The sequence below is a fragment of the Nycticebus coucang genome, chromosome 2, assembly GCF_027406575.1.
Source record: "Nycticebus coucang isolate mNycCou1 chromosome 2, mNycCou1.pri, whole genome shotgun sequence".
Taxonomy (NCBI): Eukaryota; Metazoa; Chordata; class Mammalia; order Primates; family Lorisidae; genus Nycticebus; species Nycticebus coucang.
The window spans coordinates 2,496,109-2,516,654 of NC_069781.1; the positions used below are offsets into that span (position 1 = coordinate 2,496,109).

The window sequence follows — 20,546 nt, forward strand, 5'->3', positions numbered from 1 at the left end:
ACAGAGTCTCAATGTCATCCTCAGTACAGCGCCCTGGCTCACAGCTCACAGCAACCTCAAACTCTTGGGCTTAAGCGATTCTCTTGCCTCAGCTTCCCAAGTAGCTGGGACTACAGGCACCCGCCACAACACCTGGCTGTATTTTTTGTTGCAGTTATCATTATTGTTTAGCAGGCCCTGGCTGGGTTCGAACACACCTGCCTGAGTGTATATGGCCGGCGCCATAATCATTGTGCTACAGGTGCCAAGCCAATGGTTTTGGGGTTTTATTTTATTTATTTACTTATTATTATTTTTTGAGACAGAGCCTCAAGTTGTTTTCCTGGGTAGAGTGCCGCAGCATCATAGCTCACAGCAACCTCAAACTCTTGGGCTTAAGCGATTCTCTTGCCTCAGCTTCCCAAGTAGCTGGGACTACAGGCACCCGCCACAACACCTGGCTGTATTTTTTGTTGCAGTTATCATTATTGTTTAGCAGGCCCTGGCTGGGTTCGAACACACCTGCCTGAGTGTATATGGCCGGCGCCATAATCATTGTGCTACAGGTGCCAAGCCAATGGTTTTGGGGTTTTATTTTATTTATTTACTTATTATTATTTTTTGAGACAGAGCCTCAAGTTGTTTTCCTGGGTAGAGTGCCGCAGCATCATAGCTCACAGCAACCTCAAACTCTTGGGCTTAAACAATTCTCTTGCCTCAGCCTCCAAAATAGCTGGGACTACAGGCACCCCCCAAAAGGCCCGGCTATTTTTTGGTTGTAGTTGTCCTTGTTGTATGGCAGGCCTGGTCTGGATTCCAACCCGCCAGCTCTGGTGTATGTGGCTGGCACCGAGCCTATTTACTTATTTTTAAGATAGAGTCTCACTTTGTGCTCTGGGCAGTCTGTGGCATTATAGCTCACAGCAACCTCACATTCCTGGGCTTTCTATTTCTTCCATAGTCAGTTTTGGTGATTTGTATTTGTCTAAAAGTTTTCTACTTCATTTGTAGTAAAATGTGAAAACATTCTCTTTTAATCTCATAGTTAGTAATTATATGTTTATATTGCTTCTTGATAAATCTTACTAGAGCTTTGCTGACTTTATTATTCTTCAGAGAATCAAGTTTTATTATCAGATTTATGTTCTTAGCCTTCCATTTACCTTTTGAGTTTGTTCTCCCTCACCTTTTTTTTTTGAGACAGGGTCTCACTCTGTCCCCCTGGGTAGAGGGCTGTGGCATCACAGCTCACAGCAACCTCCAACTCTTGGACTTAAGTGATTCTCTTGCCTCAGCCTCCGCGTAGCTGGGATTACAGGTGCCCGCCACAACGTCCGGCTATTTTTTGGTTGCAGTTGTCATTGTTGTTTGCCAAGCTGGGGCTGGATTTGAATCTGCCAGTTCTGGTTTATGTGGCTGGTACCTTAGCCACTTGAGCTACAGCCTCTGAGCCTCCATTTTTTATTTTTAATAATTTTTTTTTGAGGCAGAATCTCAAGCTGTTACCCTGGGTAGAGTGTCACAGCATTACAGCTCACAACCTCAAACTCTTGGGCTCAAGTTATTCTCTTGCCTCAGCCTCCCAAGTCGCTGGGACTACAGGTGCCTGCCACACCACCTGGTTGTTTCATTATTTTTATTTTTTAAATTATGTTCTCTTTTTTTTTTTTGAGACACAGGCTCACTTTATCACCCTTGGTAAGTTTTGTGGCGTCACAGCTCACTGCAACCTTCAACTCCTGGGCTTAGGGTATTCTCTTGTGTCAGCCTCCCGAAAAGCTTGGACTACAGGTGCCCGCCACGCCTGGCTATTTTTTGTTGCAGTTTGGCCAGGGCTGGGTTTCAACCCGGCCACCCTCAGTATATGGGGCTGGCACCCTAGCTGCTGAGCCAGTCTCACTATGTCACCCTGAGTAGTGTGCTGTGGCATCACAGCTCACAGCAACCTCAAACTCCTGGGTTAAGCAATCCTCTTGCATTAGCCTCCTGAGCAGCTGGGACTATAGGTGCCTGATACAACGCCCAGCTATTTTTAGAGATGGGGTCTCACTCTGGCTCAGGCTGCTCTTGAACCCGTGAGCTCAGGCAATCCACCCACCTTGTTCTTCCAGTGCTGGAATTACAGGCATGAGCCACTGGGCCGGCCAACTTTTATACTTTTAATTGTATTTACTCTTCTTAAGAGATGGGGTCTTGCTCTGTGGTCAGGCCAGAATGCATTGGTAGTATTACAGCTCACTCTAGCCTCAAATTCTGGACCTCAACAATTCTCCCCTGCCTCAGCTTCTTGCGTAGCTGGAACTACAGGCATGCATCACCTCATGTCAGCTGAGTTTATTCTCTTTTTTTTTGCCGGGGCTAGGTTTGAACCCGCCACCTCTGGCATATGGGACCGGCGCCCTACTTGAGCCACAGGCGCCGCCCGAGTTTATTCTTTTTTTTTTGAGACAGAGCCTCAAGCTGTCGACCTGGGTAGAGTGCTGTGGCATCACAGCTCAGAGCAACCTCCAACTCCTGGGCTCAAGCGATTTTCCTGCCTCCACCTCCCAAGTCGCTGGGACTACAGGCACTCGCCCCAACACCTGGCTATTTTTTTTTTGGTTGCAGCTGTCATTGTTTGGTGGCCCAGGCTGGATTCGAACCTGCCAGCTCAGGTGTATGTGGCTAGTGCCTTAGCCACTTGAGCCACAGGCGCCGAGCTGCTGAGTTTATTCTTTGTATAGATGGGATCATGCTGTACTTCCCAGGCTGCTCTTAAACTCCTGGCCTCAAGCTATCCTCTTGGCTTGGCTTCCCAAAGTGCTGGGATTATAGGCATTAGCCAGTGGGCCTGTTAGTTGTTGACTAACAACTGACCTTTTAAGTGGAAAATATTTACAGGGTGTAGACTTACTTTTCCTATTGTTTCTTAGGCGTTCAGTGTTCTTCTTGCAAAATCAGCTGTCTGCATTTGTGGGGAGTGCTTTTTTCCCTAGCTAAGGGTGGCAGACTGCAAGATCTCGCCTTATGTTCTATAGAGTAATTCGTAGATAGCCAGGGTATATGTGTGTTTTATAATTCTTGCTTGGAATGTGTTGGGAGCTTTGTGTCACTTTCATTCCTCCAGGAAACACACACGGTGACAAGGCAGGAATGCACAGAGCCTGAGGGGGCAGCCCCTGGTTTTGTGTTGCTATAAAGGAACATCTGAGGCTGGAGATTTATGAAGAAGCTTACTTGGCTCAGGGTTCTCCAGGCTGTACAAGCGCAGCATCAGCACCTGTGTCTGGAGGACTTGGGCTGTTTCCTCCATGGTGAAAGGTGAAGAGACTGGTGTGCAAAACACATGGTGGGAGAAGGGGAAAGAGACAGGAGGGGAATACCAGGCCCTTCAACAGTCAGTTCTCACTCCTGTAAATGGCACCAGGCCCCATGACCCAAACACCTCCCTGAGGTCCCACCTCGAACACTGGGGATTAAACATCAATAGGAGATGGCTCGGCACCTGTGGCTCAAGCAGCTAAGGTGCCAGCCACATACATCTGAGCTGGCAGGTTCGAATCCAGTCCTGGCCCGCCAAACGACAGCTGCAACCAAAATATAGCCAGGCATTGTGGCAGGCGCCTGTAGTCCCAGCTACTTGGGAGGCAGAGGCAAGAGAATCGCTTGAGCCCAAGAGTTGGAAGTTGCTGTGAGCTGTGATGCTACGGCACTCTACCCAGGGCAACAGCTTGAGGCTCTGTCTCAAAAAAAAAAAAAAAAAAAAAAATCAATAGGAGGCTTGGCTTAGCCATCCAGGACAAGACAGGCCATGAAAGATGAGGACAGGACACAGGCCTGTGCAGGGAGACCTCAGGTCACCATGCACAGCCCACTGTCTCAGAACCCAATGGGCAACTCAGAGCAGTCTGTTCGTTGGAGGGGCCCTGCTCAGGCAGAATGCTGGGTCCCAGCACACCTCCTGTGCTGGTTGTCAAGCGTTAAGCCACCTCAGCAGCATGTAGCTTCAGCTCACGGCCAAGGCAGACTCAGATGTCAAAGAGCTGGATGGAGGCTGCCAATCGTCTACACCCATTGCAGATAAATAAGCTATTTCTCAGGCCTGCATGGAAGCTAATACCTTTAATCCTAGCACTCTGGGAGGCCAAGGAAGGTGGATTGCTTGAGCTTACAAGTTTGAGACAAGCCTGAGCAAAAAGCAAGACCCTATCTCTACTAAAAATGAAAAAACTGGGTTTGGCGCCTGTAGCACAGTGGTTACGGTGCCAGCCACATACACAGAAGGTGGTGGGTTTGAACCCGGCCTGGGCCAGCTAACCAACAATGACAACTGCAACAAAAAAAACAGCTGGGGCTCTGCACCTGTAGCTCAAGCGGCTAAGGCGCCAGCCACATACACCAGAGCTGGCGGGTTTGAATCCAGCCTGAGCCTGCCAAACCACCACAACCAAAAACTAGCTGGGCGTTGTGGCAGGCACCTGTAGTCCCAGCTACTTGTGAGGCTGAGGCAAGAGAAATGCTTAAGCCCAGGAGTTGGGAGGTTGCTGTGAGCTGTGATGCCATAGCACTCTACCCAGGGTGACGGCGTGAGGCTGTCTCATAAAAAAAAAAAAAAAAAATAGCTGGGCATCATGGCAGGCCCTATAGTCCCAGTTACTTGGGAGGGTGAGGCAAGAGTTTGAGGTTGCTGTGAGCTGTGACACTACAGCACTCTACCTACGGGGACAAAGTGAGACTCTGTCTCAAAAAAAAAAGTTATTTCTCAAAGGAGATTCAAGAGGTGTACTTCATCGCCACCCCAGGCTTCCCACATCTTAAGACAGTTCCCTTCCTCTAAGTCTAGAAAATCTCAGCTGAGTCACTCTCTTTAAGTTGCCTACCAGCCCAATCATTCATTAAAAAATATTCCCTGGGTGGCCTGTGGCTCAAAGGAGTAGGGTGCCGGCCCCATATGCCAGAGGTGGCAGGTTCAAACCCTGCCTCAGCCAAAAACTGCAACAACAACAAAAAAATTCCATGAACTACTTTCAGTGCAGCCACCAGACAAGGGTGGGTACATCTAAAATGTGACACTGCCAGAAAGTCAGTTTACTGTTGTGCCTTTGGACCGTTTTACCCATTTTAAAGATTAAATTTTTGGGGGAGGAGGGAACTCATTTGCTCTTGCCCCCACCCCCCTTTTTTTTAAGAGACAGAGCTTCATTTTGTCACCCTCAGTAGAGTGCTGCAGCGTCACAGCTCACAGCAACCTCTAACTCTTGGGCTTAGGTGATTCTCTTGCTTTAGCCTCCCGAGTAGCTGGGACTACAGGGGCCCGCCACCACGCCCAGCTATTTTGTTGTTGCAATTTGGCCAGGGCTGGGTTCGAACCTGCCACCCTCAGTATATGGGGCCGGCACCCTACTCACTCAGCCACAGGCGCCACCTCCTCACCCCCCTTTTTAAGAGACAGGGTCTTGGGCGGCACCTGTGGCTCAAGGAGTAGGGCGCCGGTCCCATATGCTGGAGGTGGTGGGTTCAAACCCAGCCCCGGCCAAAAATCACAAAAAATAAATAAATAAATAAATAAAAAATAAAAAAATAAGAGACAGGGTCTTGCTCTGTCATCCTGGAGTACAGTGGCATAATCACAGTTCACTACAGCCTCCAACTCCTGGGTTCAAGTGGTCTTCCTGCTGCAGCCTCCCACGTAGCTGGGAGAAAAACTTCCATTACATTTAGCCCTGCCAGTCTGTATTCCTTGTATACACAGGGTCTCCACGCTGCCCAGGTCAAACTCTTGACCTAGAGAGAGCCTCCTATCTTGGCTTCTCAGTGTTGGGATCACAGGTGGGAGCCACTGCACCCGGCCAGGAGCTCATTCTGAGCAGTCAATCAATAAGTGTGGTCTCCTTCCATCAAGACACTTAGGAAACACCAGCCACACTACTGAGCCACTCTGCTTCCAGAAATGCACGTTGATGAGAAGCCACTGGACTCTGCTCTTTCCCCTGACCAGGTAAGGGCAGGGAAGAACTGAAGGCCTGTCTGTCTACACCACAGCCCCCTTGGCCACAGCTGGCTCAGAGATACCCATGCAACAGTCCCCCACCTGCCCCAACCCAGAAAGCACAGCTCCTGTGAATTCCAAATGTGAGGATGCTGTTGTAGGGCTTCTGATGAGCAGAAAAGAGATCAAAATGGGTAGAGTCCCCCACCTGCCCCAACCCAGAAAGCACAGCTCCTGTGAATTCCAAATGTGAGGATGCTGTTGTAGGGCTTCTGATGAGCAGAAAAGAGATCAAAATGGGTAGAGTCCCAGAAAGTGGGAAAAGGCCTGGTGTCTTGCCCTAGGACGCTTCCCCTGTGCTATAGAAGTCCACCCATCCACTCTGGGGCTCTGCCTCCTCCTGGGCCAGCAAAAGCCATTCTCCATGTCCTATGGCCTGTCCCACCCAACCCCTGTCCACAATGCTCCTTCCCTGACTCTACGAACTTCTGGTAAGCCTTCTGGCCTCACAGAGAATACTGGATATGGTCTACCCTTGCCCTGGGCTCTGCAAGATCTGAGAAATGCCTCCGAGGAGATGGTGGCAATACTTTTTTATTTTTTGAGACAGAGTCTCACTCTGTCACTCTTGATAGAGTGCCATGGTGTCATACCTCACAGCAACCTTAAACTGGGCTCCTGGGCTCAAGCAATCTTCTTGCCTCAGCCTCCCTATTAGCTGGGTCTACAGGCACCCGCCACAATGCCTGGCTTGTTCTTTTTTCTATTGTTAGTAGAGATGGGTCTCACTCTTACTCAGGCTGGTCTCCTTCTCCTGAATTCAGGCAATCCACCAGCCTCAGCCTCCCAGAGTGCTGGGATTACAGGTGTGAGCCACTGTGCCACCCTGGACCATCTATTTTGCAGGCATGATCTGAGCCCTCAATTCAAGAGGTAAGCTCAATGCCACCCACTCTACAAGGAGAAGCCCAAAAGCCAGAGTGATGGGACACACTGGCCTCACACCACTGGGCAGGTGTTCAGGCCAGGCCAGCGCGCTCCAAGTCCTGTGGCAGGATTCGGCCCTTCTTGCGGGCCTTCTGCAGGCGGCGCTCCGTCCGGGCTGCCTTCTTCTTACGCAGGTTCTGGCGCCGCTGGTCCTGGCGCCGCTGCATCTTCTCCACCACGTGCGCCGTGCGCTTCTCCCACCGGCGCTGCCGCTGCGCCTTGCGCTTCTCCTTGCGCCGCAGGGCCTCCTGCAGCAGGTGCTCGTCATCTCTGATGCGCACGCCCTCGGCCTTGTACAGCAGGTTGGTCCAGCCCATCTTGGCCTCCAGCTCTCGCGCCTGCCCCTCGTCCTGGTCCCGCAGCTCCTCCAGCCGGCTCTGCCGTGCCTGCAAACGCTCTAGCAGCTGCCGGTAGTTCCTGCCTGTCAACGGAGTGAGGTTCCCCTTCACCTTCTGCCTCTTCTCCTTCCTCCGTTGCGCCTTGCTGGCCGGTTCGTCCTCACCCACCTCCACCTTGGGAGGAGTCACAGTGACAGTCAGTGACAATCTCACAGCTGTTACCACACACACACCCCAGCTCAGTTACTGGGCACCACTTACAGATGTGTGGCAGGGTCCAGAGGAAAGTCACTCAACCCAGGCCAGCAGCTGGCGCCCACAGGTGCGGAGTCCCACTCACCTTGTTGAAGATCAGCCCCACTGGCTCCACAGGCTCATTGCAGGCTGCCTCTGGGGCAGGCTCAGCAGCCTCCTCGGCCTTGGTTGCCTTCTCCTTGGCCCGCAGCTCCTTTCGCTTCCTCTTCTTCCGGTCCCGCTCCAGCTTTCTCCTCCGTCTTTTCTCCAAAGTGGCAGGGGACAAGTCCTGGGCACTACCCTGGGGGAAAAGCAGGTGTTCACACATTAAAGTTCTCCCAACCTCAGGGCCCCCAGTGTGCATGGCTGAGAGGGCATCAGGGCTAGAAAGCACCTGAGGGGCAACATGGGCAGGATAAGGGCTCACTAAGTGCTGCAACAGAACACGATCATTTGCTGAAATGCATATGACCCAGAAGGAACAAGGGGTCCCAAGTAAGAATCAGGGCTTCTGGTTTCCAGGCAATTACCATGTGCTAGGTCACGTCACAAAGGTAGTCTCACATACTGCCATCCAGAACTTGGAGACAAGTCTTCAAGCCTGAGCACCTGTCCTGACCACCACCCATTCTGTTCACGTGTATCCGAATTCTGATCTTTCTCACCCTGGTGCCATCAAGAGAGCCTCACACGAGACTAAACTAGTCCTGTGCTGTAGGGAAGAGGGCCTAGAGTCCGACCACCTCTGAGGAACCAGACATCATACCCCAGGGATGACCACTGGGCTTTTCCTGGGAGGGTGGGAAACTAGGGACTGTCCCTCACAGAAAGAATCTTGAGGAAAAGACCCCAGGGAAAGGGTGGGCCAAGGCCAACTTGGAGGGGAGACACTGTCACTTAACAGAAAACTGAGGCTGGACTGGTCATCAGTACTGGTCCAACTGACAGGAACACCGTGACATTTAGAGGAACAGATGCAAGTCCCCAGCCCAGGTGGTTTTCAGCAAAGGCAGCTTCCCAGGACGGGCAAGGATTGGCTTCTCTCCAAGGCCCAGCAAAGGGAAGAACCAACAGCATCAGAATGGCCAGGAGAAGGCTGGGACCTTGGGGATTGAGGTTCTCCAAGAAAGCTAGGACTACACCTGCTTTCTCAAAAAAGCAGTTGTGGCCCTGGCAGGACTTGTGCAGATGTAGGAACAGATGAGGCTCAAGGGAAGCGCCCCCAGTGTTCTCTGAGAGCTCCCTACCTACCTGGCCCCGGGCCTCCTGGATCCTCTCATGCAGTCGCTGGCGAAGAACATCCAGGGCAAAAAGAGAATCAGGCCCTGTGGCCAGGCCATCTGCAGGGACAGAGAGAAGACTAAACCGGGCCCCGGATTTAAGCCTAAGTCTCTATTCACTGCCCTCCCCATTCCACTCCCAGCCCCCAGGCCAATCATGGGTCTCCAGGACAATTCCAGTAAATTCTATTCCACTTTTTCAATTTGGACTGGTCTCTACAGCATCCTACAAGGCAGGCAACAGACTGCCTCATGAAGTAGTACTGTGGTATGAGGAAACACTTCCTGCAATAGAAGCCAACCCACCTCTTCTTTCTTCCAACTTCTGCAGCCTGTGACTCAGGTCCTCAGAGAGACATGGCCTTGTCCCCTGTCATCCTGGGCACCACGTGGCCTGGAACCACCATACAAGTCCTCGGATCCTGTCCACCCACAGCCCCGCTGTAATCTTTGCTCTCTGGGGACCCTATGGCATCCCTGTGTGCCTTACAGTGCCTTTTCTCAGGAGCAGAGGGGACCCAGTCCGCATCGAAGCCCAACCTCTGCCCTACCCTTGCATACCCTGGAGCCTCTCACCTGCAGGGGCCGCTGTGGAGCTGGAAGGCTCCTTCTCTTTGGCTTCCTCTGGCCTATCCCCAGAATCTCCTAGAAACTTCTTCCTCAGTGACTTAGCCTTGGTATCAGCAGCCTTCTCCTCCTGCTTCTGGAATTTCTTTGGTGTTTTCTTCCTCTTCTTTTTTGGTTGTCCACCAGCTTCTGAGCCTTTAGTTTTGCCTGCTGGAATACAGAATGAGAAACAGTTGCCATCCCAATCTGTGTGCCCATTCAACAGGCAGTAAAGTCTTGAAAACGGTTTGATCTCAGAAGAATGCAGACAGAAAATCAGGATTTAGGAGCCATTATCAAAAATAATGACACACTGGGTGGGGCCTGTGGCTCAAAAGGGTAGGGCACCGGCCCCATATGCCAGAGGTGGCAGGTTCAAACCCAGCCCCAGCCAAAAAAAAAGACACAAGTTTCATTTTAACGGATGGGCAAAATATTTACATTTCCAATTTGAGAGATGAGTATGTAGAGTAGAAGTAGAATTGTCCCCAGTTAAATACACACATAGGAAAAGTAAAAGACAGAAGTTATGACTTGTGGCGAAAAAACTCATCGAAGATGTTAGAGCTGTTAAATGATTCTATCTTATAAGCAACCGAGAGATGAGGCAAAGAATAAAACAGGTTGAATTTGAGAAAACTGGAAATTCAGACTGGGATAAGTTAATCAGGGAACAGCTGCTAAGTTTTCGGATTTTCTACAACGAATAAACTTTCCTTGTATAAAAAAGAAAAACTGTCCGGTGGTTCCACCCTAAACCCTGCGGCGTCCCCTCCTCCAGGCCACTGCCCGGAGGGGTGGAGCCTCCTGTGCGCACCCGTCTTGCTCCTCCCCACACCCTGGCCACAGGGCACCTCTCGCCGACTGACCGGGGTCTCTGGTCCGAGACCAGTTCAGGACGCGCGGCGGCGGACAGCAGCTACCACGCGGCTCCCTCCTCCCTGCAAGCCGGGCAGGGGCCGGGATCCCTCAGGCCCGGCGGCAGCTTCAGGCTGACTCCGTAACAAGGAAACGGAGATCGCGGTAACCGCCACCCCCACTTTCCTCCGTTACTTCACAAACTCTGCCGCCCACCCGAAGACCCGGGTCCCGGCCGGCGTCTTACCCAATTGGCGCTTCTGCGATTCGGGGCCGGGCTGGGAGCAGATTTTCCTGGCCAGGCTCTGCAGGTAGACGTCCTTTGCGAGCAGGGAGGCCATGCTGAGCTCCGCACAACTCTTCGGCAGCCGCGCCGCCCGGACCGCCGGAAACGGCCGCGTGCACAGGCACCGGCAGCCGAGCGCCGAGACGCCCGCCCGGGGGCTCGATTAGCCAGGTCTGGCCCCGCTGGCAGAGGTGCAAAGCATTGTGGGCCGGGCTGGAGGCCGGATGCTGACCCCGGGACCTCAGCCCCTCGCCCACACTGCCGGCGCTCGGGAGCAGGGCTGAGCGCGTAGATGACGCGCAGCACAGCAGTGGAACCCTCGGGGCCGCAGCCTGTGGCGGGCGCAGCGCAGCGCAGGCGGGGCGAGCGGGGTGGAAACACTCACTGACAGGTTCTCGTCAAGGTTTTGTCTTGGCGAGGACTGGTAGCTAAGTCATAGATGAGCTGTGTCACATCAGGCGCGGGCTAAGGAGGGCGCTCCGGGGAATGGAACAAATGGGGTTTCGAGAAGGACAGAACGGGGTGTTCAGGGAAGACCCGCTGGGGCGCTGACTTTTTGGCTCTGAGAAGTAGAATCACGGACTAAGATTTTTTTTTTTCTCTTTGATACAGAGCCTCGCCCTGGGTAGAGTGCCGTGGCACCACAGCTCACAGCAACCCCCAACTCCTGGGCTCAAGCGATTCTCCTGCCTCCGCCTCCCAAGTAGCTGGGACTGCAGGTGCCAGTCACAACGCCCGACTATTTTTTGGTTGCAGCCGACATTGTTTTTCTGGCGGGCCTGGGCTGGATTCCAACCCGTCAGCTCAGGTGTATGTGGCTGGCGCCTTAGCCGCTTGAGCCACGGACTAAGATTTTTAACACGGGACTTGTCTTTTACGAGACAGGGGGCGGGAGAAAGGCGAGGCCCCTAGCCTGGGGACTACCACACCCCAGTTCCTACGCAGGGAAATTACTGGCTTGTTTTTGCTCAGTCCGCAGAGCCTCTTGCTAGGTTGCCCTGCGGTGGAAATAGGAAGCTTGTGGTCTTCGATTACAGCTTTCAGAGGCTATTTGAAAGGGCTGCTGCTAAGATTCACCTTAAACCATAATTTTTTCCCCCAGCTTCTGCAATGAGGTGATGTTTTATGCACAGGATGGGCTTGACTACTCCGATGACTCCCCTCCTTCCCCTGCCTCACCTATTTAAGCTTAAGAAGCATCTTTCTTCCAGGTGTTTGAGCCAGAACCTCAATGCCACTCAGACTCCTTTTCGCATTCCACATCCAACACTTTGGCAAATCCTGCTGGCTTTACCTACCTTCACAGTAGACCCAGAATGGGACTTGACCCACTTCTGCCTCACTGCCACTCTGGTCCTGTTTTAGATTTTAAAAATCTACACGAGGGCAGCGCCTGTGGCTCAAGGAGTAGGGCGCCCGTCCCATATGCTAGAGGTGGCAGGTTCAAACCTAGCCCCGGCCAGAAACCACACACACACACACACACACAAAAATAAAACTGCACGAAATGCCAACCAAATGCAATGCAAAATAAAAATGTATAGAAAGTTTTGGGGGCCAGGTGCAATGGCTCACACATAATCCTAGCACTCTGGGAGGCTAAGGTGGCAGGATCCCTTGAGCTCAGGAGTTGGAGACCAGCCTGAGCAAAAGTGAGACCCCATCTCTACTAAAATAGAAAAATTAGACAGGCGTTGTAGCAGGCCCCTGTAGTCACAGCTACTTGGGAGGCTGAGGCTAGAGGATCTCTTCAACCCAGGAGTTTGAGGTTGCTGTGAGCTAGGCTGATGCCACTGCACTTTAGCCTAGGCAACAGAGTGAGACTGTTCTACGCGACCCCCACCCCTCCCCCCAAAAAAAAAAGAAAAAAAAGACTTGAGGAATAATTGAGGAAATTTGAAGATAGCATGGATATTCTATGATACAGAGTAATGGACTTTAGTTCTGATGATGGTTAACAGGCTGTGAAGGAGAATGGTGCTTACAAAGGCAAGTTGATAAATACTTTGGGGTTAGGTTTGAAATTGAGGTTCAGATGGTCTTATGTAGGAGAAAGCAAGCAAAGGTGCAAAAGGGAAACCCCCTAAAAGGGTCTGTGTGGGTGTACTTTATGTCACTTTTATACGTGACATGCTTGAGCTAAGAAGTTTGAGAGCAGCCTGGGAAGCACAGTGAGACCCTGTCTCTACAGAAAAATACAAAAATTAGCTGGGCATGGTAGCACATGCTGTAGTCCCAGAGACTTGGAAGGCTGAGGCAGGGGCATTACTTGAGCCCAAAAGTTTGATGCCACTGCACTCTAGCCTGGGCAACAGAGTGAGACTCTGTCTCTAAAAAAAAAAAAAAAAAAAAAAATTATTCATCTTAACAGTGTGGAAACTCCTTCAAAGGGGAAATGACTTCCCCAGACCACCTAGAAGCCAAAGCCAGGACTGGACCCTAGGCTCCTGCCTATCTGGTACCTTCTGCAGGGCTGGGGGCCATGGTGATGGATCTCAGGCTGTCACCTCATCACATATTGGCATGATAGTTTCCCTCATGGGAAGAGATGAAACACATTCACAGCTAGGGGCAGGTCTGAAGCCCCAGTTCTATAGGTGTGTGGATACCTCCTTCCTGCTTAGGGCTGTGGCTTCTGCATTGACATCAAGTCTTGATTTGTGCCACTTCACTTCCCAGCTCTGTGGCTGTGAGCACGGCACCTTACCCCTTCTAAGCATGTGTCCTCTGCTCTCTGAAATGCAGGTACTAACAGCACTGACTTGGGGGTGATGAGGACTGGACACCATCAGAGGTCCAGATACCTGCACTCCATAACATAATGAGGGCAGCAACTTTTCATTCATTCTTAGAGGGCGGAGGGCTAGGCGATCAAGGGTGTTCCTAGACTGATCAGGAGAGAGGAAGGAAGAGGAACCAATGCAAAAGAGATTTTATTCAAGACAGCCAGAAAGTACATGGCAGCAAGTTAAGGAAGGAGCCCCCAGCAGGCTTCTGCATGAGTGGGCAGTCCCCTCACTCAGCCCTATCAGGGCAGTCACTGGGCCACGACGTTTGCCCAGGAGCCCTAGCTGAATGAAAGGACACAGGCTTGGCTAGCACAGTCCTCTGAGAGCCCCTCCCAATTTCAAACAACATGCTCAGGTCAGGTTCCCCCATCTTTAGGTATCCTGCCTGCCCCACTATTCAAGTCCCTGGCAGGACAGACCTGTCCCAGAAGCCTCCTCCTACCTGGCTGGCCAGGAAGGCAGCAGAGGAGGTGCCTGGAGGAAGGATGTGAAGTGGCTGGAGAAACAACTCTCAACCATCCTGGCTGGGCTGATGAGGCTCCTAGGGAGGACACAGTGGCTCCGGGGTCTTTAAGTCCCCATGGGAGAACCAGGGCTAAAAGGAGTGAGGCCGAGGTGCACATCCCAAGGGAGCTCTGGTTTGGTTCCTGAGGAGCCAGGGCTGGGAGGGCAGCCCCAAGACTCAGGCGTGCTCTGTGGGCCCAGGTCCACTGGCGTGGGAGTGGGCAGGGGCTGTGGCCTGCAGGGGGCCAGCACTGGGATCCGGGGATGCCAGCAGAGGGGCCGAGAGGCCATCAGCAGAGTCTGTGTCGACGTCCAGCCTCCAGTAAGCTTCGCAAAGAGGCAGGTCACTAGCTTCGCAAAGGCTGGCACTTTTCCGCCACCAGAAACCCCAGGGCGAGACAGGAGCAGGCAGAGAGGAGAGCCAGGGAGCGAGACAGAAGCAGAGTTAAGAAAACGTGGCCCATGCCCAGGCCTGCTTCCCCTCCTCCACTTGGCCAGCTAAAATGGGGGCTAAGCGGGCTGCCCTCACCTCCTTAAAGGAGGAAGCCAGCCTGGCCCAGCCACGATAGGCTGTGTGACCTGGGCAGGCCCTTCCTGCCCTGCTTCCACTTGGGCCTGTTACTCTCCCCTTCCCAGGTACAGGAGTTCATGGGTCTTCGGAGTCACTGCACTTAGCAATGAGCTCCCTGAGGGCAGAGACCCTGTCTTATTTCTGGGTCAGTGCCTGCCTGAGACTCAGCCTGAACAGGGCAGTGGTTAGGAACACAGGCCCTTGCACTTCCCTGCCTCAGTGGGAGGCCCCCAATAGGTATCCCCACCTCCAACGTGGGCAGCTTGGGTAAGAGTGAAGGCTTAGGGCCTGGCACACAAAGCAGCTCACTCTCACCATTGTGGTCATGACTCGGGAGTCCTGCCCATGGGTCCTAAGGCACAAAGGGCAGCCCTGACCCCCTCGCTTGGTCTTGCCCTAGTGTCAACCCAGTATCCAGTCTCAGAACCAACCAGGTACCATGGTGCCCCGAGGAGAGTGGAGAGGGAGAGGCAGAGCCAGAAAGAGCAAATGAGTGAGCATGGAGTGGGCAAGCGAGCGTGGGGCAGAGGGAGCACATGAGCCATAGGGGGTGACCCTCCTTTGGGGCCAACTGCCTCTGCCTTAGGAGCTATGTGATGGAGTGGGGCCAGCAGCCTTCCTGAGGCACCTGGGGTGGCTGGAGTGAACAGGACAGAATCTCTGGGGGAGGATGGGGAAAGTTTGGAATGCAGGTACCCTGGGTCCTGTCCAGGTCCTGTGTGTGGCCATGGATGGATCTCCCCAACACCTCACCCCACAGCTCCTGGTCCAGGGCAGTCAAGCCAGTCTATGGAGCCACATTCCTAGAGGGGTCTGCAAGGGCTCCTGGCAGGTGGGAGACCTGCCACCTGTCTGCTGAACTGGTGAGTATTAGGGACCACAGATGGCCCCAGAATCCTGTGGAAAACTCTAGAACTCTTCCCGCTGGGCAGTGACACTGAGTCCAGGCAGGGAAAACAAGTCCCAGACCATGCCAGCTCAGGATAACTGGACTCACCAGCATGGCTGCAGGGCAGAGCGTGGCATTTTTGACTGACAACCAGGGAGGAAAGGAGGCTTGTCCAGGACAGGAGGTAGGGTGGCTGTGGACTCTGGTCTGCCAGGCCAAATCTTAATTTCCTAACCTAATGGAGGCAGAAGGACAATGCCTGCTTCCAGCCTCAGTTTCCCCCTACATAAACACACTTGGACTCTTATTTCTCAGGGACCCTTCAGTTCACGTGGTTTCAGGCTTCTATGTGGCCCCACGAGGCTCCAGCTCTGTGAACAGGATGAGCTGACCAGAAACTGGAGATCCACACCCCCGAGGCCCAGCTTATATACCATTCTCTCCTTAGGTTTTTCTTTTCTTTTTTTTTTTTGAGACAGAGTCTCACTATGTCACCCTCAGTAGAGTTCTGTGGCATCACAGCTTACAGCAACCTCAAACTCCTGGGCTTAAGCGATTCTCTTGCCTCAGCCTCCCAAGTAGCTAGGACTACAGGTGCCCGCCAAGACGCCCAGCTATTTTTTTTTTGTTGCAGTTGTCATTGTTGTTTAGCAGGCCCAGGCCGGGTTTGAACGCACCACCCTTGGTGCATGTGGCTGGCACAGTAACCACTGTGCCACGGGCGCCAAGCCTCTGCTTGAGTTTTTCCTTCTTCCCTCCCAGGACTGTCCCCCGACTCCACACCGTGGGTTCAGTCACAGCCACATGGAATTGCATCCCTGGGCAAGCACTCATTTCCTGAACATAAATAGTGGCCTGGGGGTCCAGAGGGGCCAGTCAGCCTTGGCTAGAATGTCTGAATATTGACTTGTAGGGCTAAGAGGAGCAGCAAGGCACAGTGGGCAGGAGGAGGAGGCTCTTAGCTGAGGGCCTCGGGGAGATGCCAGGTAGGTGCCCACCCCCCAGACTTGGTCTCCCCAAGTAACAAAAGTCCTCTGATTCCATCACGCTGCATTGTGGGAAAGGCCCAGGACCCCACACTGTTGTGACTTGTCCAGTTCCACTGCCAAGACCCACAAGGGTTTAGAAAAACAGAAGCCCTTCAGGGCTACGTCTTGGCTGAGCCCAGGTGGGCAGGCCCGCTCAGTGGGGCCCAGCCCTATCTGTACCTGGACGAGTAATACTCCTCCTCCAGCTCGTACAGGTCAATGGAGACCTCGTCACGCAGGGCCATGAGCTTGCGGTCACACTCCTCCTGCAGTGCACGCAGCTGCTGGTTGCGCTGGTCAATGGCCTCGTTCACTGATGGGAAGTCATTGAGGATCAAGAACTGCTTGAGGTCAGACACCAGCTTCATCAGGGACTCGCCAGCCCGGACCTATGACCACCAGAACCAGGGCAGGCGTGGGGTGAGGGGGACAGTGGCCACTGGGAGCCATGGTTTCCTCAGCTGTGCCTGGGACTCACCCTCTGCTCCTGCCCTGTCTCACCTCAGCCTCTATCCCCACACCCAGAGGACTGACCTCCAACCAGAATTACCTCCACACTTGAAAACTCAGTCCCACGGCTAAAGTTACGGCACCCAGGACAAGCAGGGCTGCCAGGTGGGCAGGATCCCTTGGGACCCTTTCCTACATGTTTACCATACGTACACACACTCAGGGACATGCTGGCTGTGTTACCTACTGACATCAGAAGGAATTAAACCACATATACATTTCCATTCAGAAATTTGCCTTTTCACTCATAAAAAACCTCAGGGAATTTCAGGTCAGCAGAAGGGCTGTGCTACTAATGGCTGCACAGGTACAAGGCGGATACAGCAGCCATCGGCCCAGACTCTCTCCAAGGTGCTCTCACTAAAGACAATCTCCTGACAGATGATTTGCTATCCATCTTGTTCTTAAAAGTTTCCAGGGAGTAAAACCAAAAGATCTCTGTATATGCCTTCTGCTGCTCAGTAGGACAGTGCTGGATTGACCAACATTCTACCCAGGACACCTCCATAGGGACCCGATGTTCCTGGAGCCCAGTCTATGCTTTCTGCCCTGGTAACTCACGATGTTGGCAGCTCGCACATGCATCTCGTAATTGTCCTGTTCACCCTGAGTAGCCCGTGACACCTGGGTCTCGTCCTCAATCTGAGGGGCAGACAAGAAAACTTAGAATTGGTTCAGCTGACCAGTCAGGACGTCTCCACCCCTGCTCAACACAGCACACCCCATCTAGGTGCCTTCTACAAACCCATGTTGTGTTGTTAGGCCCCTGGCAAGGCCCAATCCCACCCCTCTGGGTCTGCTCCAAGGGAGATGACAGGCAACTATAAGGACAGAAGCCCAGCTCAAGCTGACCACTGTGCCAGATGCAGGGATAGGGTCTCATTTTGGCCCAGTCTTTTTGAGGTGGGGGAGCCCTGTTTGGTAGGCACGGTAGCATTCACTCAGGCACTCAATAAACTGTTGAACTGATGAGTAAAGGGACAATGTATATTTTTCATGTATGTATTTTTTTTTTTGCAGTTTCTGGCCAGGGCTGGGTCTGAACCCGTCACCTCTGGCACATGGGGCCAGTGCTCTATTCCTTTGAGCCACAGGTGCCACCCTATTTTATTTTTTGAGATACACTCTCCCTCTATTGCCCAGGCTAGAGTGCTGTGGCATCAGCCTAGCTCATAGCAACCTCACACTCGTAGGCTCAAGTGATCCTCCTGCCTCAATCTTCTGAGTAGCTGGGACTACAGGCACCCACCACAATAATGCCTAGCTTTTTTTTTTTAGTAGAAACAGAGTCTTGCTCTTGCTCAGGCTGGTCTTTAACTCCTGAGCTGAAGCAGTCCTTCCACCTTGGCCTCCCAGAATGCTAGGACTATAAATGTGATCCACACCAGCTGGCCAGGACAATGTATGTTTTTTACATACGGGACAGGACAGGAAAATGTTTTTTAGCAAACATTTTCCAACTGTTTCCTGGTTGCCAGGCAACTATGAAAGGCATCTGACCCTCATTAGCTCAAGAAATTTTCAAAGATGCCTGGACTGGCAGCTGGGCAGTGCAATGTGGTTGACCGGTGGTTAATGGCAGATCTAACATCCAGCTAGAGGGTCTGGTCATCAATCTAGACAGGCCTCTGTAAGGGGATGGGCTGGGGACAGCTATCAAACTCTGGCTCTGCCAGTCACTACTATCCTCCTCAGAGTATGGGTGGAGGGCACAGCACCTGTGTTGTGGCACTGTTTTCTTTGAGACAGAGTCTCACTTTGTCACCCTTGGTTGAGTGCTGGGTGGGGCACAGCTCACAGCAACCTCAAACTCTTGGGCTCAAGTAATCCTCTTGCCTCAGCCTCCCAAGTAGCTGGGACTACAGGTGCCCGCCACAATGCCCAGCTATTTTTTTTTTTTTTGGTTGCAGTTTTTGGCCAGGGCTGGGCTTGAACCCACCACCTCTGGCACATGGGGCCGGTGCCCTACTCCTTTGAGCCACAGATGCTGCCTCGCCCAGCTATTTTTTTTAGAGATGGGGTCCGCTCTGGCTCAGGCTGGTCTTGAACTCCTAGGCTCCGGCAATCTGCCCGCCTTGGACTCCCAGAGTGCTAGGATTGAGCCACCTTGCCCCACCCTTTGTGGCACTCTTGTGGAGACTGGGCCGGACAGGACATGGCCTGGCACAGTGAGCACCACAGAAAGGCTCCCATCGTCATCCCACTAGTCAGCAAGTCTGCAGCAGCTGTGAGATCCAGCCCCATCTGGTGTAGCTGAGCGGTCAGCAGGCTCACTCCACCTGCCTGGAGGGACCCCCTCAGCTTCTCTCCAGCTCACTCGCAACAGCACAGGGTTGTGGTCACTCCCTCTGTGCCAAGACCCTGGGTAACTGCCTCATAAGCTCTTCAAACATCACAAGGACCACAGGGTGTGAGGGAAACAGAGGCACTGAAGTCTCCATCCCATCCACTGCCACTAGTGAGCTGCATTTGTAACCAAGGCAGTTTGGCCAGAGTCTCTGTTTTACCAGGACTTGTAACTAGTCGGCTGCTCACTCATCTGTTGACCTGATTGTTACTGTCAACATCCCTACCACCTCCACCCCCAGCAAAGTATGGGTTCCATGTATGGTGGGTGCTGTCGAGAGCAGACGCCCTACCTGGACCACTATTCACCAGGGTAGGCCAATCACTGGTTCTCTCCTCCCTCCCCCACCCTCCCCCACCCCATCCCTCAGGAGGTCCCCGGAGGGGGCAGGGGTGGACCCACCTTGGCAGTCTTGATGATCTCAGTGAAGTTGTCCATAATGGACTTGATGTCGTCCTTGAGCCTCTTGTTGTAAGACTGCAGCAGCGTCTCTTTGCTCTGGGGCAGGGCTCTCTGCTGGGCCATGGCGAGGGCCTGGGACCCAGAGTGCACGACCCACCTCAGTGTGGCCAGCCTCTGCACCCCACCCCACCACGGCAGGTTTCTGGAGATTCCCTGTCTGCCAAACAGACTCAACCTTTCAAGCACAGCCGAGCTCGCTCAGCAGGCGCTGCAGCGGGCTGGGACTCCCATTCGCCCATCTCTCTTCCTGGGGTAGAAACAGTCCCACCACCCCTTGCCCCGGCTCCAGCCCAAATTTTTCAAGGCACAGGCCCTGAGCGTGTCCGGGTAGGACTTCTCAGCAGGCTGCTCCCATCCTCAACCCCTCCTCATCCAGCGAGGCCTTCGGACCTTACCCTAGCGCAATTACCTTTCCTGCCGCTCCCTGCCCCGCCGCTCCTCCCGCCCCGCTGCAGGGACAGGGTCTTACAGGCGTCACACTCTCCTACTTAGCACCCGCCCCCGGGGCCCCTCTGCCCTCTGGCTCCCACCCCAGCCCCGGCCCTGCAGCCTGTGTTTCCGGCCTGGGACTCAACTCGCAGAGCCGCTCGCTAGGAGCTCGCGAACAGTCGAACGAACCCACCGTGTTCTCTCCGTGCCAGTGTTTTGAGGGGCGGGAAAGTCGCATTTAAGAGAAGCCGCCCCAGCTCGGGAGCCTGAGAATCCCAAGCGCGCGTCTGCAAGGCCAGACGGAGCGCCGAGACCAGCACTCCCAAGTCCACACTTACCGGGGTCGCTAACCAGGCCGGGCAGACAGCCGCAGTCTTCTCCCCGCCCTAGCCTTCCGGCCGCACCGCCGCTTAACAGCTCCGCTCCCAACTTTACGATTTAAAGGAAATCTGTCACTTTAAATCTGAAATCCCGCGCAGGC

At 53.3% G+C, this 20,546-nt stretch overlaps 2 protein-coding genes across 5 annotated transcripts; both read right to left on the reverse strand.

Annotated features, from left to right (window-relative positions):
* Positions 1-6,449: 6,449 nt before the first annotated feature.
* SURF6 (surfeit 6) lies at positions 6,450-10,727 on the reverse strand. Of its 2 annotated transcripts, none has more exons than XM_053558185.1 (5): positions 10,498-10,727; positions 9,363-9,560; positions 8,758-8,846; positions 7,613-7,807; positions 6,450-7,446 (listed from the first exon to the last, which is right to left on the reverse strand). In XM_053558185.1, the coding sequence occupies exons 1-5, from the start codon at positions 10,589-10,591 to the stop codon at positions 6,967-6,969; spliced, it is 1,056 nt and encodes a 351-aa protein (XP_053414160.1). In that variant the 5' UTR covers positions 10,592-10,727; the 3' UTR covers positions 6,450-6,966. The 2 variants fall into 2 exon arrangements, with proteins under 2 accessions (XP_053414160.1, XP_053414148.1); XM_053558173.1 differs by having other exon boundaries at positions 6,453-7,446; positions 9,363-9,563.
* Positions 10,728-13,453: 2,726 nt separating this feature from the next.
* MED22 (mediator complex subunit 22) lies at positions 13,454-20,543 on the reverse strand. Of its 3 annotated transcripts, none has more exons than XM_053558264.1 (5): positions 20,404-20,543; positions 19,577-19,708; positions 17,389-17,469; positions 16,498-16,706; positions 13,454-14,197 (listed from the first exon to the last, which is right to left on the reverse strand). In XM_053558264.1, the coding sequence occupies exons 2-5, from the start codon at positions 19,697-19,699 to the stop codon at positions 14,008-14,010; spliced, it is 603 nt and encodes a 200-aa protein (XP_053414239.1). In that variant the 5' UTR covers positions 19,700-19,708; positions 20,404-20,543; the 3' UTR covers positions 13,454-14,007. The 3 variants fall into 3 exon arrangements, with proteins under 3 accessions (XP_053414239.1, XP_053414228.1, XP_053414248.1); XM_053558253.1 differs by lacking the exon at positions 20,404-20,543 and adding an exon at positions 20,259-20,397; XM_053558273.1 differs by lacking the exons at positions 17,389-17,469; positions 20,404-20,543 and adding an exon at positions 20,259-20,397.
* Between the last annotated feature and the right edge of the window lie 3 nt (positions 20,544-20,546).

Bases quoted from the DNA above. Each gene is read 5' to 3' on its own strand.
- SURF6 (XM_053558173.1), bottom strand. From the start codon at position 10,591: ATGGCCTCCCTGCTCGCAAAGGACGTCTACCTGCAGAGCCTGGCCAGG. The intron at 8,847-9,362 runs GTGAGAGGCTCC...CTGTCCCTGCAG, and splicing joins CTCCACAGCGGCCCCTGCAG to ATGGCCTGGCCACAGGGCCT. The intron at 7,808-8,757 runs GTAGGTAGGGAG...CTTTTCCCCCAG, and splicing joins TCCAGGAGGCCCGGGGCCAG to GGTAGTGCCCAGGACTTGTC.
- MED22 (XM_053558253.1), bottom strand. From the start codon at position 20,303: ATGCGACTTTCCCGCCCCTCAAAACACTGGCACGGAGAGAACACG. The intron at 16,707-17,388 runs GTGAGTTACCAG...TGGTGGTCATAG, and splicing joins ATGTGCGAGCTGCCAACATC to GTCCGGGCTGGCGAGTCCCT. The intron at 14,198-16,497 runs GTACAGATAGGG...GTGGCGGAAAAG, and splicing joins GAGGAGTATTACTCGTCCAG to TGCCAGCCTTTGCGAAGCTA.